Source organism: Galeopterus variegatus, unplaced genomic scaffold (genome assembly GCF_000696425.1).
Source record: "Galeopterus variegatus unplaced genomic scaffold, G_variegatus-3.0.2 Scaffold783, whole genome shotgun sequence".
Taxonomy (NCBI): domain Eukaryota; kingdom Metazoa; phylum Chordata; class Mammalia; order Dermoptera; family Cynocephalidae; genus Galeopterus; species Galeopterus variegatus.
The window spans coordinates 195,239-211,215 of NW_007726894.1; the positions used below are offsets into that span (position 1 = coordinate 195,239).

Sequence of the window (15,977 nt, forward strand, 5' to 3'; positions counted from 1 at the left end):
TCTTGTTCATTACAAAAAAGGACTAAATTAGAATTGAACACTTGTCTCGCTTTAGCCTGGTCTGCTGCAGTCAGCCTGAAAATGATGGGTTGGATCTCTATAATCTCAGGAGACAAGCCCAGGTCCTCCCTAGAACATCTCTCATTTGTGTTGCCCGCGAGAGCTCACAACCACAACTGCCCAGACTGGAAGTGGGAAGAAGGATGGAGGCTGTTCCACCTCTGAACGCCCATATCACCTCTGTCAGGAAGAACAGGGGTGTTCTAGGCTTAGAGATGAAAGATCAGGACCAGGGGATCAACTTAATCCAAGTCAGTCACTGACCTAACTGTCCAAGGCTGAACTCTGACAATGTGAGAGAAAAAGATCCCATGAACACTGAAATCTGTCCTTCACAGAATGCTTGCTTACAGCCAACATCCATTTCTACCCTGCCCATAGCTCATACACTGCTTCAGACTATACAACAGAAGAGAAAGCTGGGGGCTCTTACTATTCCTTGACTTCTTGTTGTATCATTTGAAACCTTCAGGGGAATTTGGTCATGAAAATGAGCTTACTAAATTCTTTCAACCATATCCTCTCCTGAGCTGAACTGGACAAAATAAAGGCTTCAGAGAAGCCCTTATGCTTACATTTTGGATAATTCCACAGAGTTCTCAGAGCCCTCAGAGAAATGCATTTACCCTTAAAGAAAATAACGCTAGCACCTGGGTGTTTTGGCTGTTCACCTCTGCGTGTCAAACAGTGCACACAGCCAGAGAAAGGAAAACAGAGGTCTGTGGGCTTCTGTTTGTTCGGGGCTGGCCTCAGCTGCAGCACAGGAAGACTAAAGGTTATCTTGCAGTTCAGAAGTTTATTAGTGAATGGGTTTGGGCCAGTTGGTGTTTACATGCTTGATCACTATAGCCCTGGTGTACTGGCTGTGGGGGTGGGTGGGTGTAGGGGCTCACTGCTCTGCTGGTCACTGGAGATGTCTCCCCAGGAAGATGATGGGCCCCTCTCCTGGGTCCAAGGTGCCAAGGCTCTGAGCTGGTGCTATCAGAGAGACTCCACTTTTGTTTCCAGTGCCTGGGCTGGGGAGATGAGGGTTTTTAGGATTGCAGTGTAGTAGGGGCCAAACACCTGCTTATTGTGATGTGTCAGGCTGACAAACTTTTGGCCCAGTTCCGCCAGCTCTGCCTCAATGAGAGTAAGGCCTCCAGGGAGGTCTAACAGAGACTGCTGCACACCAAGAACCAAACAACATTTGAGAAACAAGTGGATCCGCTGATCTGTGAGCATGAAAAAAACAATGAGAAAGGAAAGGGAAAACAGATTTCAGGGAGAAATGCTGCCCCTAAACTGTACTTATCCACATTCTAAGTTAGCTGAGATATTCACCAATCTGCCCACTCACCTACAGATAAGGAAATTTGTTTTGTTTGGGAAGAGGGCTGCTATCTAGCTCTCAAGGACAAAAATAAAGAAAAAACTAGTGGGGTAGTAAATTTCTGATAACTCAAAAGATTGCTTGTGTAGCCATCAGTTAGAGTATTTGACATAACAGGAGGATCTTAGTCTGATCCTTCAGATGGCTGTGGTTAAGGGGCAAGCTGGCCAGGCACATGACCTCCACTCCAACATGGGGCAATGTCCTACTATGGGAAAATGTCCTCCAGCCTAATTTAACATCAGTTTCTTGTTGGGGGTGGGTGGGTGGGTGCCAAATGTCTTGACTGCGGTCAGAGAGTGACCAGTAGGCTAGGGTGACTTAACCAGGTTGGTGGGATAGTATACCACACTGGGTCTAAATCTTCCTTAAAACCATAAAGTTAGTCTTTAAACTCAAAGGGATATATTTTCAATTCAGCATTTTGAAAAAACTAAAGGCTAAACAGTGACTTGCCCAGTGACCATATCTTTCATTGTTATGGTTCAGTAACTGATTTCCAGGGCTGGGATCTATCTCTCCCCACAACGTTCTCACCACACCACAGGGATGCTCACCAATGACACTGCGGACACAGTTCTCTTTCTTGGCAATGTTCTGGAGCTGTCCTATCAGAGATGTTGTGTTGTCACTACTCAAAGCAGCAAGGCCCATATTCTTGAGGCTTTGATGGATTTCCTGAGACACTTGTTCACTCACAGTCACGATAGCCTCCTCAGGTCTAGACCATGAAAAAGAGTAAGCTGGCACCCACCGGGCGCCCCTGGCATAGGCCCAGAGCCCAGGAAACTCCACATCAGAAGCCAGCCATCCTCCCTCCCCTCAACCCATGCATGGCCCCTGGTAGGCAGGAGGGCCCAGTGGGTAGGTACAGTGTCTTCACTATTACCCTCAAGATACCAACTATCCTCTATATACGATACCACATTCTACTTCTCAGAAAACAAGACAAACTATAAAATTAATTATAAAAAGGGTTTAGTTCTGCCCTTGGATCCACTCAGCATTCTCCAGTCCCATGGATTTTATTTTTACATATATATTTTTAAGACTTTCTTGGACATTTTCCATGGTCAGTTGTCCTACCTCACTAATTACAATTACAAACATGGCCTTCTGATTCCTCCTTTTCTTTTGGTATGACGGCCTACACACAGTGATGTTCAGTCAATATCGCTGACTTACTGACTGGCCAACTCCTGGACATACATAATAATGCCAGCCTACTGTCATTTACTCAGCTAGAAAATACTCCTTTGTAGCAAACTATCATCCCCACTACCCTTTCTGTGAGAAAGTTTTATTTTTCTTTGTCACAAGCCTTAAAATCACATATGGAAAGAAATCAACAATTGCTGTGGATGGTTCCAAAGGGCCTTTCCATGGTTTGTGGTGGAGAGTAAGCAATTGTTCATTGCCTGCCTATGTCCTAAGTACCATACATCATCTTTTACTCTAAAAGAGACCTATGCAGCTCACCTGGAGTTAAATCCCCCCATAAGGGATTTGGTTATGCGTTTCAGTTTATCGACAAACTGGGGTGAGCCAAACAAAACACTGCCAGAGAAACTACTGGCCACTAGCAAGACTGAGGCCAGCATGGTTAACTGCTGCAACTGGGATTCCAGCTCCTGCAGCCGGGTTCTGTCCATCAGCAGGGTCTGGGAAGCAGGGAAGAGTGGACTGTCAGAAGAGGGTCCTGATGGAAGCCCTGCATACAAAACAAGGCAATGGCCCCCCTATATCCCTACCTCAGGGAACTCTTCATTTTCAGGGTCCCAAAGAAGGAGATTCAGGAAGCCCTGGGACAGCACCATTGTAGGGTTGAGGGGTTCTGTGTTGTTGACTACTTCATTTGGAGAGGGGCCGGCCACACTGGAGGAGTCTGGAGTGTCAGAACAAGTCGAAGGTGATGTGGTGAGGTCTGCTGCTGCTTGGGTCAGCCATTTGGTGGTGTGATCCAGGAGGCCTAGCACAGGGAAGGAAGTGTGTACGCATCCTCAGTGTCTACTGCTGATGCTTCAAGACCAAGGTTCCAAGAACCTTGGTTCCTAGCCAATAAATAAATGCTTTGGGGATCTTTCTGCCATAGATAAATGTTCCTTCTTCCTCCCCTTACCTGAGAAAAAAATTTCCTATTCCTAAAAAAAGGAAGAATATTCTCTAACATCATAAAAGTCAGATCCCAGCTCACATCTTCTCCCTCCTGCCCTCATGTTATGTACATACTAGGCTGCTTATTGAGGAGTTCCTGGAATTTAGCCCGTTCACACTGGATGGAATGTTCTTGCAGGTGGGGTTGAAGGCTCTGGATAGTGTAGTTCACCATGTCCATTTTCATCAGGCCCAGAACCTGGAAGATCCCTCTGACACAGGGGAAACAGAATATTTACACTATGAAAGGAAATCTAGTAAGCAGGAAACATATGAAGGAGTTATTAAATCACTAGAGTTAGGAGGGGCCTTAAAACTTAGACCTACCTCCTACATTTACAAAAGATGACTTGTGATCCAGGACCCAAGGCCCAGAGTGAGTTAGTGGCAGAACTGGGAACAGGTAAGTCTCTGGACCTTGAAGCCTCAAGTCTAGATCTCTTTCACTATGATCATTCTGTTGTTTCTTAAAAAGGGTAGCCAGTAGAAGGAAATACACGCATGTTAACTTCTCTTTGGGAAGTGGGATTATAGTTGATGCTGTATCTGACTCATTGGGCCAATCGCCCCTTTTTTTTTTTAAACATTTTAGGTCTTAGTTCCTATAGCTATGAAATAGAAATAACTTCCCATCCCTGTCCCCTCATACTGTGTGAACTGGGATGAGAGAAAACCTAGGAAAGGTATGTTTTAACTCCTTGGAAGAAAGAATTATGTGTTCTAATGTCTTATGGTAGCATGTTATACAGGAGGGCCTAATCAATCTAAGGATAACCAAAAGGTCCTCCAAGACCATCTTTGGGAAAGAAAAGCCAGTAGGCCAGAAAGGAGAAAAGGGGTATTAGTCAGGTCTTCATTAGGGAAGAGCCAGTCAAGACAATGGCTATGATCCAGTGTCTGGCCCAGCTTTTTAGCCCAGGAGCTGAGACTGGTTTCAAGGGGCAGTAATCAAGTTTCACACCTCAGTAACCGAACAGGGTCAGTAATGTTCTCTAGTTTCTGCACTGCTTCATCTCGAACTGGTGCACACAGCAAAGTCATCAGGTTGAGAATGTACTTAGAGAGATAAGGGACATCCAGGGCCCCATATTCTGCTTTCTGCTTGAGGAAGTCCATGTCCAGAGCTTCTTCGACCTCACTTCTTAGGCGGTTCTGGCGTGGTAACAGCAGTGATAGCAAGATCTGCCGAAGAGAGAAAGTCAAAGAAGGAGTTGCAAGCTGTATTAGTGAAAGACATCCCAGCCTATCTCTTTAAAGGAGGAAGAAGTTGGTCCCTAAATTTCCTGTAGAATATTATTTATCTTTGTTTAGGGGCCAATGATAATTCAAGTCTTAAGGAGATCAATTATAATAATAGTATATAATTTTCCAGGTAGAATGAGATAAATAGATGAATAAAGTCAAAAAGTATGGTGAAAAGAAGTGTAAGGCAAACAAATATAAAATACACACCATGAGGGCTGGCCTGTGGCTCACTCGGTAGAGTGCGGTGCTGATAACACCAAGGCCACGGGTTCGGATCCTATATAGGGATGGCCGGTTTGCTCACTGGCTGAGCGTGGTGCTGACAGCACCAAGCCAAGGGTTGAGATCCCCTTACCGGTCATCTTTTTTTTTTTTTTTCTTTTTTCGTGTCCAGCAATGGATTGCAACCCTCAGTGTCGCACCCGTACCGGACCGGGACCGGCAATGGGATCGCAACCCTCCGTGTTGCGCCCACACCTTGCTCAGCCAGTGAGCGGGAACCAGTCCGTATGTGGGATCCGAAACCTCAGCGGGAGCGCCGCCGCGCTCCCAAGCGGCGCACTGTAGCAGTGCGCCACCGGGCCGGCCCAACCGGTCATCTTTTAAAAAAAAAAAAAAAAAATACACACCATGAGATGGGAATGAGGTACTCAATTTAAAATGGCAGGCATTTTTGAGATTATTTTTACTTCAAAGGGCAAGGATGGAAGAGGCAAAGGAGCTATTGTGAGTCACTTGAAATAGCCTATTAACCCCAAAATGTAAGTTTCTGTTGGCAGGGACTCTCTTATTTATCTCTGTGCCTCTGTAACACACAGAATATGGCGGGGGTACAGGATGGGGTTCAATGAATATTTGTTTAATTGAATGGAATCCTTTGTTGTCATAGCAAGTTCCCAAATGTTTAGCTTCATGTTAAACAGATAAAATGAAAGTTGCTCCATACTACCTATTTTAATTGGTAAGCTACACCAGTCACCAATTTGGAGCTTCTCAACTACAAATCTACCCTTCAGTGCCTACTCTGTGAAAATAGAGCCTGGCCCTTGAAATATTTTTCCTTTGCTAGGTGGCACAAAGTTAAGTCTTGTCAGTAGACGGTGCTAAAGAGATATTGCAAGAGGAAGGAGGCTTCCTTCCTGGATCCGGTATGCTCCTCTCAGCAAGCTCCTGCATTGTGGACACTTCTCTTTATTCAGATTACTGTGTGGTTTCTGTCTCTTGACTGATAAGAAAAATTAGTATTCAAAAATTGAACTCAAATGGTTGTACGTCTATTAGATCTGATGAACAGGAAATAGCAAGAACTTCAGATGCCTTAGAAAGATACGTAAACTAGAGGACAGCAGATAATCCACACAAAAATTCAGGGGCCTGTAACCTCAGTGAAATTTCTAGAGTTGCAGTAGTCTGGAGCTTGTCAAGCTATCTCCTTCATGATGAAAGACAACTGCTGTACCTCAAACTACCTTTCATGAAAAAAGTGCACAACACTTGGTAGGCCTTTTTGGATTTTCAAGGCAGCGCATACCACATTTGAGTTTGCTGCCTGGACACTCATTTAGAATCACTGATAAGATTACCAAGTTCAAGCTGGTCCTAGAGCAAGAGTAGGCTCTGCAGCAAGTTCAGACTGGGTTACAAGTTGCTCTACCATTTGGGCCTTATGATCCATCAGATCCAATGATACTTGAAGTGTTCATGGCAAATAAGGATGCTGTACAGAGTGTCTTGCAAGCACTAAGAGGAGAATCACAACACAGACCCCTAGGATTTTGGAGCAAATATATGTTCTCTCTGCAGATAACTATTCACCTTTTGAGAAACAGCTTCTGACTTACTACTGGGCCTCAGTAGAAAGTAAGCACCTCACAATAGGACACTGGGTAACCACGTGGCCTAAGCTTCCCAGTGGGAACCAGCTGTTGTCTAACTTACCTAGCCATAAGATTGAACACACACAATAGCGATCTGTTATCTAATGAAAATGGCCTGTAAGAAACCAAGCATATACTGGTATAGGACAGATACATAGAACAGAATAGAAAATATAAATAGAATAGAAAGCCCACAACTAAAACCTGGGCAAATGGCCAAATGATTTTGAACAATAATGCCAACACCATTCAATGGGGAAAGGACAGTCTTTTCACCAAATGGTGCTGGGAAAACTGGATATCCGCATGCAAGGGAATGAAGTTGGAACTTCATTTTTACCAAACAAAAAAATTAATTCAAAATGGATCAAAGACTTTAACATAAGAGCTAACATTGCCAAACTGTTAGAACAAAACATAGGGGTAAATATTCATGATCTTGGATTTGGCAACATATGATACCAAAAGCACAAGAAACAAACAAAAAAAACTAGGTAAATTGGACTTCATCAAAATCAAAACCTTTGTACATCAAAGGACACTATCAAGAAAATGAAAAGACTGCCTACAGAATGGTAGAAAATATTTGCAAGTCATATACCTGACAAGGGTATAGTATCCAGAATACATATATAAGTAATTCTCATAATTCAACAAAAAGACAAACCACACAATTTAAAAATGGGCAAAGGACTTGAGTAAACATTTTTTCAGAGAAGATGTACAAATGGCCAACAAGCACATGAACAGATGGCCGACACCACTAGTCATTAGGGAAATGCAAGTCAAAACCACAGTGAGATACCACTTCACATACCTTAGGATGGCTGTTATCAAAAAAAGGAAAATACAAGTGACAACAAGGATGTGAAAACTGGAACCCTGGTACGCTGCTGGTAGGATTGTAAAATGGTGCTGCTGCTGTGGAAAAGTATGGTAGTTCCTCAAAAAGTTAAATATAGAATTATCATATGATTCAGCAGTTCCACTTCTAGGTATATACCCAAAAGAAATGAAAGCAGGGACTCAAATAGATTCTTATACACCAATGTTCATAGCAGCATTACTGACAATTGCCAAAAGACAGAAAAAACCCACATGTCCACCAAAAGATGAATGGATAAACAAAAGTGGTCTACAAAAAGAAACCAAATTCTGATATATGCTGCAACACGGATGAACTTTGAAAACATTATGCTAAGTGAAATAAGCCCAATACAAAAGGACAAATATTGTATAATTCCACTTACATGAGGTACCTACAGTAGTCAAATTCATAGAGACAGAAAATACAAGAGAGGTTACCAGGTGCTGAAGGAAGAGAGAAAGGGAAATTATTGCTTAATGGGTACAGAGTTTCTGCTTGAGGAGATAAAGTTCGGGAAGTCAACAGTGGTGATGGTTGAGCAATACTGTGAATGTACTTAATGGCACTGAATTAACATTTAAACATGGTAAATTTTGTGTTATGCATATTTTACCACAATAAAAAAATCCTAAAAAAACAAAAAAACCAAACTAAGGCCCCGCTATGGCCCATTTCCCAGGGAAGATCAGCCAGCCACCTGGTGGCAGATGATTTCATTGGACCTCTTCCACTGTGAAGTGGTAGAAATTTATCCTCACTAGGATAGTCAAATATTCTGGACATGAATTTGTCTTCCCTATCTGCAATGCTTCTGTGAGCACCAATATCCACGTACTCACAGAATACCTCATCCACTGTGCTGGGTCACAGTGTGCCTCTCAGCACTGCATCTGATCACAGAACTCATTTCACAGCAAAGGAAATGCAGCAATGGGATAACTGGTCTGACCAAATACCCTCACTGAGAGTCAACTGGCCTAACTGAAAAGTGGGATGGGGCCGGCCTGGTGGCGCACTGCTACAGTGCGTCGCTTGGGAGTGCGGCGGCACTCCCACCGAGGGTTCAGATCCCACATACAGACCGGTTCCCGCTCACTGGCTGAGTGAGGTGCGGGCGCAACACCGAGGGTTGCGATCCCGTTGCCGGTCCCGGTCCAGTACGGGCACGACACTGAGGGTTGCGATCCGTTGCCGGACACACACACACAAAAAAGACCAAAAAAAAAATAAGAAAAGTGGGACGGCTTGTTGAAGACTCAGTTGCAGCCTTAGTTGAGCAACAATACCTGAAAAGAAACGGTTCTGTCTTATAGGATTTAATACATGCTTTGAATCAAAGACCATTCTGTAGTGCTGTCCTCCAAAACCAGTATACATGGGTCCAGGAATCAAGGGGTAGAAGTAGGACTGGTTCTTCTAATAACCCACTTGCAGGATTTTTGTTTCCCTTACTGCTAACTTAGAGCTCTACTAATTTGGGGGAAATACTTGCACTGGTTCCAATGGATTAGAAGATGAAACTGCCACTTGGCCATTTTGGACTCCTCATACCACTGAATCAACAGGGTAGAAAAGGAGTTACTCTAGTGCTGGTGTAATTGATCCTGAGTACCAAGGAGAAACTGGATTGCTGCCATACAATGGGGGCAAGAAGGACTATGCCTGGAACCCAGGAAATTCTCTGAGGCAACCCAACCAGCTGAGGTTCTGAATGAGGACAAGGGATATATAGAATGAACAGTGGAAGAAGGAAGCCGAGACATCAACTATGGCTGTATGACCAATTACAGAAACAAGGACTATAAATTTTCTCTTTGCTGGTTATCAGTATGTTCATTTGTATAAGCTAACCATTTTATTCTTCTTCCTCCTTCTTTTCCTGTTATTTTATATACAGGTTGTTAGCCGTTAAATTCACAATTTAGCCTTTAGGAAACAGAATATTCGTGGAACTGTGACTCAATTTGAGGAGCAGCCAGCAATGGATACACTAACTGTTTGGATCACATGTCTCTTCATTTGCGGGAAGGATGAGAACTCATAAGACAGATAGCTATATATTATTAGGTAGAAACAGAGTTCTTTTCAGGAATTCAAATGTGTGTTGAAGGTTGAAGGGTGCACATGGAAGCTGAGTAGCCATAGGGGTGGACTGTGCCATCTATCAATTTATTGCCTCTCAGCTCCAAATTCATCCTTCTTTTCTACACTCTGTGAAAATGGAGATAAGTCCTTTAAATATCTCTCCTTTACCAGATGGCACAATTTTAAGCTTTATCTGTAGAGGGCATAATTATTTAGTTTTTTGTGCTGCATAATATATTGCCATCAACTTACTGGCTTAAAACAACACATATATATTTATTATCTCACAGTTTCCATGCATCAGGAGTCCGGGCACAGTTTAGCTGGGTCCTCTATTCAGGGTCATATAAGGCTGCAATCTGGGCTGCATTCTCATTTGCAATGTGACTGGGGAAGATTCTGTTTCCAAGCTCACTCAGATTGTTGGCAGAATTCATTGCCTTACAGCTGTTTGCTTGAGGGCTCCAGATTCTTATTAGCTGTTGGCTAGATGCAGATTCTACAGACCATCTGCAGTTCCTTGCCAGCTGGCCCTCTCCATAGCCAATTCACAACATAGCTGTTTGCTTCTTCAAGGCCAGCAGGAGAATCACTCCCTCCAGTCTCCTAAGATGGAGTCTTATATCATGAAATATAATTACAGGAGTAATATCCCATCACCTTTGCCATATTCTATTGGTTAGAAGTAAGTTGCAGGTCTCACCCACACTGAAGGGGAGATTATATAAGGGTGCGGATTGTTATGGGTCACCTTAAGGTATGTCCACCACACACTAGAAAGACATTCCTGAAGGCAAGAGCTTTCCTTCCTGGTTCTGGTGTGCTCAACTGGCAGGCTCCTGCAGTAAACGCAGCTTCACCAGCACCCAGCTCCTGCAGCGTGAGTGGCTTCTCCAGTGCACAATGGTCAGCAACCTCCTCTGGCACAGCCATGCCCTCTCAAGTAAGATCCTTAGGTGTTCTCTCTCAGACCCAGGGGTATGATGATGCTCCTTATACCAGGATTCTTTAGAGTTCTCTCTAATTCTTACTAACCAAGCCCTCATTTCTCTAATTCCATGTTATAATTGTGTTTATTAAAACTTCTCTGTTCAAATTACTGTGTGACTTATGTCTACTGATTAGACTCTGACTGATTTGTGGGCCATGTTCAGTTAGGATTTGCTAGTCACTGACATTTCAATGACCTGGGGATGTCTAGGAACATTACATCTACAAATGGAAGGTTGGTCACTCACCTCTTTAATTTCTTTCAGAAGTTCAAGAGCACAACTGAAGTCAGGGGGAGTAGCTGACAGTTGCTCTTTAAGATGGTCCCAAAAGGAATTGTGCATTGTCTCCTTGACCTTGCCTTCCAGACTGTAAGAGGATTAAATGAGCAAATTATTCTCTCTACCCAAAAACTGTTACAGGGTCATAATCTCCTAAGCCCCAAACGGCATTTGAGATGGTAAGACCATTATACTGACAGGGAAAGGCCAGGGACTGTGTTTAGACTGCAGCAGAGTTGAACAAGCTAGAGTAATACTTGGATTTCAAGAGTATCAGCAATTCTGATCATGATGTCACTCTCCTTTAAAGTCCTTTGGGGACTCCCTATCACCAGCAGGATAAATGGCTTATGTGATCTTCCATGATATTGCTCTGCCTCTCTTCCCAGAATATTTCCTCCTACCTCACAACACCTTGTACTCAACCACACCAACCTATGTGTAAGGAACACACCATGTTCTACTATCACTCTGTGCCTCCGACATGTTGTTTCCTCTGCCTGAAGCATCCTTTCCCATCCAGACCACCTAGAAAGCAGCTATTTATCCGCTAAGACTCAAGTCTTTGTAGGCAAAATCTTTCTCCATAGGCAAATCTTTCCTGATCCTCCTCAGGCAGCCAAGCACTCTCAATAAACTCTATACATACAACCATGAGTGAAATTGTCAGTCTGATCAGTGGTTTTCTGTTATTTAACTGTCTCCTCTACGAAAGCCTCCTGACAGCAAAGACAGTGTCTTATCCCCAGCACCCAGTATTTTGCCTGCCACATAATGAGGACTCATAAATGCCTGGTGAATGGATGCCTGAACATAGGATTTCTCTTAGGAACCTACAACTGTAATTAACATCATCCTATGAGCCTAAGGTAAAACCAACTGCCAATAATGAGTAACCTCAGACTCTACTTCAGCCTTTTTCCTCACATACTTGGAAACCCAGCATGGAATAGTACTATTTCCCAGGCTCCATTTCTCCCTCTCTCGTTACCTCTACCAGCCACCCCCCACTAACTCCCTTGCCACCACCCTTTAGCAGACATTCACTCTCCCAGTTTCATTTTTCTCTCTTCCCTGCCAGCAACAAACACATACAACGGTACTTCACAAAGTTTGTGGAAAAATAGAATTAAAAGATAATACGACTCTTTCCACAAACTTTTTGAAGTACCCTTCTATAAGTAGTGAGAGAGATGCTAGGAGATCTGAACTTTGGTCAAAACCCATTCCAAGAGAAGCGATGCCTGGCAGGGACACCTGCTAGCACCAAGCAAGAGCAAATAAAAGGAGTCTGAAGACCAGGGGAGCAACCTGGGACAGAGAAAGTCATGTTAGTCAGAGACTCCCTGAAGAGGCCAAATAACAAAAGCATTTAAGGATGTAAACTAATCATAAGTTGCCATTATTTATCTGTCTATTGGTGAGAAATTAGAATGGCTTTAAAATGTAAAATCTGACACTGAAATTTACCCACTTAATTGCCAATAAACCAGCAGAGCCAATTCAATTTATACTTATTAAATGATTCTTATTTATTTACTGCAATATCAGTATAACTAAGAATAAAAATAAAGCTTGATGGGGTGGAGAAGAGTTATTTACCAACAGTTCATCAGATACTGATTCATAAATTAAACTGATTTATGAAGCCAAGATACAAACAAACAAACAAGAGTTCAAAACACCACTATCAGAAAATCTTTTTATCTGAGGCTACTTAAAAGAGTAACTGACAGGAGCTATGTGGTAGGCAGCTGGTAAGATGTCCCAGAGACCTCTGCTTCCTGATAGTCACATCCTTGTGTAATCCCCTCCTCCTGCATGAAGGCTGGGTTCATAGTGACTCGCTTCTGGCAAACAGAATGTAGCAGAGGCAATGGGATGTCCCTTCTGATACTAGGTAACAAAAAGACTGTGGTTTCTGTCTTTGACACCATCTCTCATAGTCTTACTCTCTTGCTCTCTCACTCTGAAGGAAGCCAGCTGCCACATTACATGCTGCCCCTGTAGGTCTGTATGGCAAAGAACTGAGGGAGGCTCTCGTCAAGAGTCAACGGATTGACTTTAATCTCATAAGAGATTTTGAGCCAGAGGCACACAGTTAAGCCATGCCCATGTTTCTGACCCATAGAAACTGTGGCATAATGCATGTTATTTTAAGTGTTAAATTTTGGGGCCGACCCCATGGCGCACTCGGGAGAGTGCGGCGCTGGGAGCGCAGCAGTGCTCCCGCCGTGGGTTCGGATCCTATATAGGGATGGCTGGTGCGTTCACTGGCTGAGCGCGGTGCAGCCGGTCACCAAAAAGACAAAAAAATAAAAAATAAAAGTAAATTTAAAAAAATTTTTTAAAGTGTTAAATTTTGGAGTAATATGTTTTGCAGCAATACGTAGCTACTACAGGATACTTCCTCTAAGCCCATCAGAGAAGATCTGAAATCCACCCTTTTTATTTCAATGATTGCTGCTCTGGTTTATTCACTGGCTAAATAACATTTGCTTCTTGACCCTCTGATACTAATAATTACAACTTATTACTTTTCCATTTAAGTTGTTGAGACCCCTCAAATTCAAGTACTGATTGTATTATTAAATAAAAATGCCTTGAATCTGTTCAAAAGACATTGGTGCTAAGTACCTATGCCAGGACGAGCAAAATGAAGAAAGTAGAAGAGCCTGTACCTGCTTGAAGTTAAAATCTTCTTTTCCATGTGGAAATCATGATTCATTCCAATCTCGTTGCTCAGCTTGGAAACTTCATTAACTTTCTCTGTCAGACCTGTGACCGAAGGAACTTAGGGTGGACACAGTGAACCCATACAAATCTGAATTCCTATTTTACTCAGAGATTCACTTAACCTAGTAGGCCCCAAATTTAGATTCATCAAACTGATCTTACATAGACTCATCCAACCATTCTAGTCATTTATGTTTTCTGAACTCTCTGCCCCATGACGGTGCTAAAAACTCTTAAGAGTGTCCAGTATGGGGGAAGGGAAGATAAAGAAGCTAGTTTATAAAAAATTTTTTTCTCTTAAAAAGTAAAATCATAATTAAAGCAGCAAAGCAACAATAATTTGTGATTTGCAAAAGTAAACATTTATCTAAGGGTATTAAGAGTCCACTATCCTCTTCCTACCTGTGATGCTACACATGACGATAGAAAGCTACATTGTCGGGGCCGGCCCGGTGGCGCACTGGATAAGTGCGCCGCTTGGGAAGCGCGGCAGCGCTCCCGCCCGAAGGTTCGGATCCCACATACAGACCAGTTCCCGCTCACTGGCTGAGCGAGGCGCGGGAGCAACACCGAGGGTTGCAATCCCGTTGCCAGTCCCCGGTCCGGTACGGGGGCAACACTGAGGGTTGCGATCCGTTGCCGGACACGGAAAAAGACAAAAGACAAAAAAAAAAAAAAAAGAAAGCTACATTGTCTCTACAGATAATTCTCAGATGTTACTAAATAGTGTCAAAGTCATTTGGTCTTCCAAAGCAGTAGTTCCCAGATTTTAGGATTTCACAGACATAATACAATTTCCAAGAAGATTTTCAGCAACTGACAACAACTTGCCAACTTTTTATTTTGCCAGGTATGAGCAGTGAAATAAGCAAATAAAAAACTACTCTACCACCACCAAAATCATTTCACAAAAGAAAGGATAATTTAACCTATAAAAAAGCAGAAAGAAAATATTTTGTTAAAATAAAGAGCAGTCCTTTAAATTGAATCAAATTAGCTTTAGAAAAACTCATTACATTATCTTTATAATTTCATTTCACTAAATATTGCTAAGAATTTTGTCAGAGACCAGCTCCAGCATTTGGCCACCACTGCTCCTAGTACAGAGGTAGAGTACAGCTGATAGCATTCTCACATAATAGGTAGTTGTAATGATTACTTGGTAAATAAAATGAAATTGCAGACAATAAATCATATTTTATTACTCTCTTCCAATGAAGCTTCATAATTTGTTCACAAAAAAATACCTGGCTCCAAGATGTGGAAGGGGCACAGGTTGTGTTGGTAATTGTATTTTTATAAATGTGGAAGTTTTCTATAGTAAAAAGACTTTAAAATATAAAAAGGAAAAATAAAGTTATTGTAGAAAAGAGGTTACATAAGAGAATGCCCTTATTCTTAGAAAGATGCATGATAAAGTATTCAGAGGTAAAGTAATGACTCTAACTTTCAGAAAAAAAGCAATATGGCAGAATATTAACAAGCAGGCATTCACTGTTTCCTTTTTTTTACTTTTTAACAAATCTGAAATATACCAAAATAAAAAGTTAAAGGAAAAAGGTGATTATAGACCTTTATCAAAAAAGCACCGAGTCCCTGCTTAGGTAAACATAAACCTTAGTGGATGGCTGAAGTTCCCTTTATTATTGCAGCCTCTCTGAAGTCTTTAATTCCAGCCAAAATGGCAAAACAGAATCAAATATGTACATAGACTCACCGCTAATTCGCGAATGCTAAATGAAAACTAAAAGAAAAATCTTCAAAGGGAGATTGAGCTATAGTAGCTCATTAAAGGACTGATGGAAATATTATAAACAGAAACACTTTGCAACTACAAGTCTAAGTTTATAGCCTGCCTTGAAACACTGTTCTGCTGCTCAAAAGTAACACAGCACTAAGCAACACCAGAACAGCTCTAAAATTCAGGAAAGAGGAGGGCTCAAAGACAAATCAGAGATGAAATGTAACTAAAATAAGATTTAAAAGATCCAAATCCCAAGGACAAATAAATTTTTAAGAAAGTAACTTAACCGAGTCAGCCTAACATGAAATTTAAAAAAAAATTTTTTTTAAGGAATTTGGTTATTCATTTTACCTAGTTATTTTACCTACGGATTCACTTAAATAGCCACCTCAAGAACTTAAACTATGGGCTGGCCTGGTGGCGCACTGTGGTAGTGCACCGCTTGGGAAGCGCGGAGGCGCTCCCGCCGAGGGTTCGGATCCCACATACAGACCGGTTCCCGCTCACTGGCTGTGTTGCCGGACACGGAAAAAGACAAAAAAAAAAAAAAAAAAAAAAAAAAAAA

General features: G+C 42.2%; 1 protein-coding gene across 2 annotated transcripts in view; it reads right to left on the reverse strand.

The window, feature by feature from the left end:
- Positions 1 to 839: 839 nt before the first annotated feature.
- The window catches only part of TCP11 (t-complex 11, testis-specific), a 16,896-nt gene continuing 1,758 nt past the window's right edge, over positions 840 to 15,977 (reverse strand). The window contains exons 2-9 of one of the 2 annotated variants that reach the window (XM_008572413.1): positions 13,614 to 13,710; positions 10,900 to 11,020; positions 4,548 to 4,768; positions 3,662 to 3,798; positions 3,184 to 3,401; positions 2,912 to 3,093; positions 1,990 to 2,153; positions 840 to 1,274 (exon numbers count right to left, since the gene is read on the reverse strand). In XM_008572413.1, coding sequence (XP_008570635.1) covers positions 1,042 to 1,274; positions 1,990 to 2,153; positions 2,912 to 3,093; positions 3,184 to 3,401; positions 3,662 to 3,798; positions 4,548 to 4,768; positions 10,900 to 11,020; positions 13,614 to 13,710 — 1,373 coding nt within the window. In that variant the 3' untranslated portion in view covers positions 840 to 1,041. The remainder of the gene's footprint in view (positions 1,275 to 1,989; positions 2,154 to 2,911; positions 3,094 to 3,183; positions 3,402 to 3,661; positions 3,799 to 4,547; positions 4,769 to 10,899; positions 11,021 to 13,613; positions 13,711 to 15,977) is intronic. The other variant, XM_008572414.1, reaches the window with a different exon arrangement.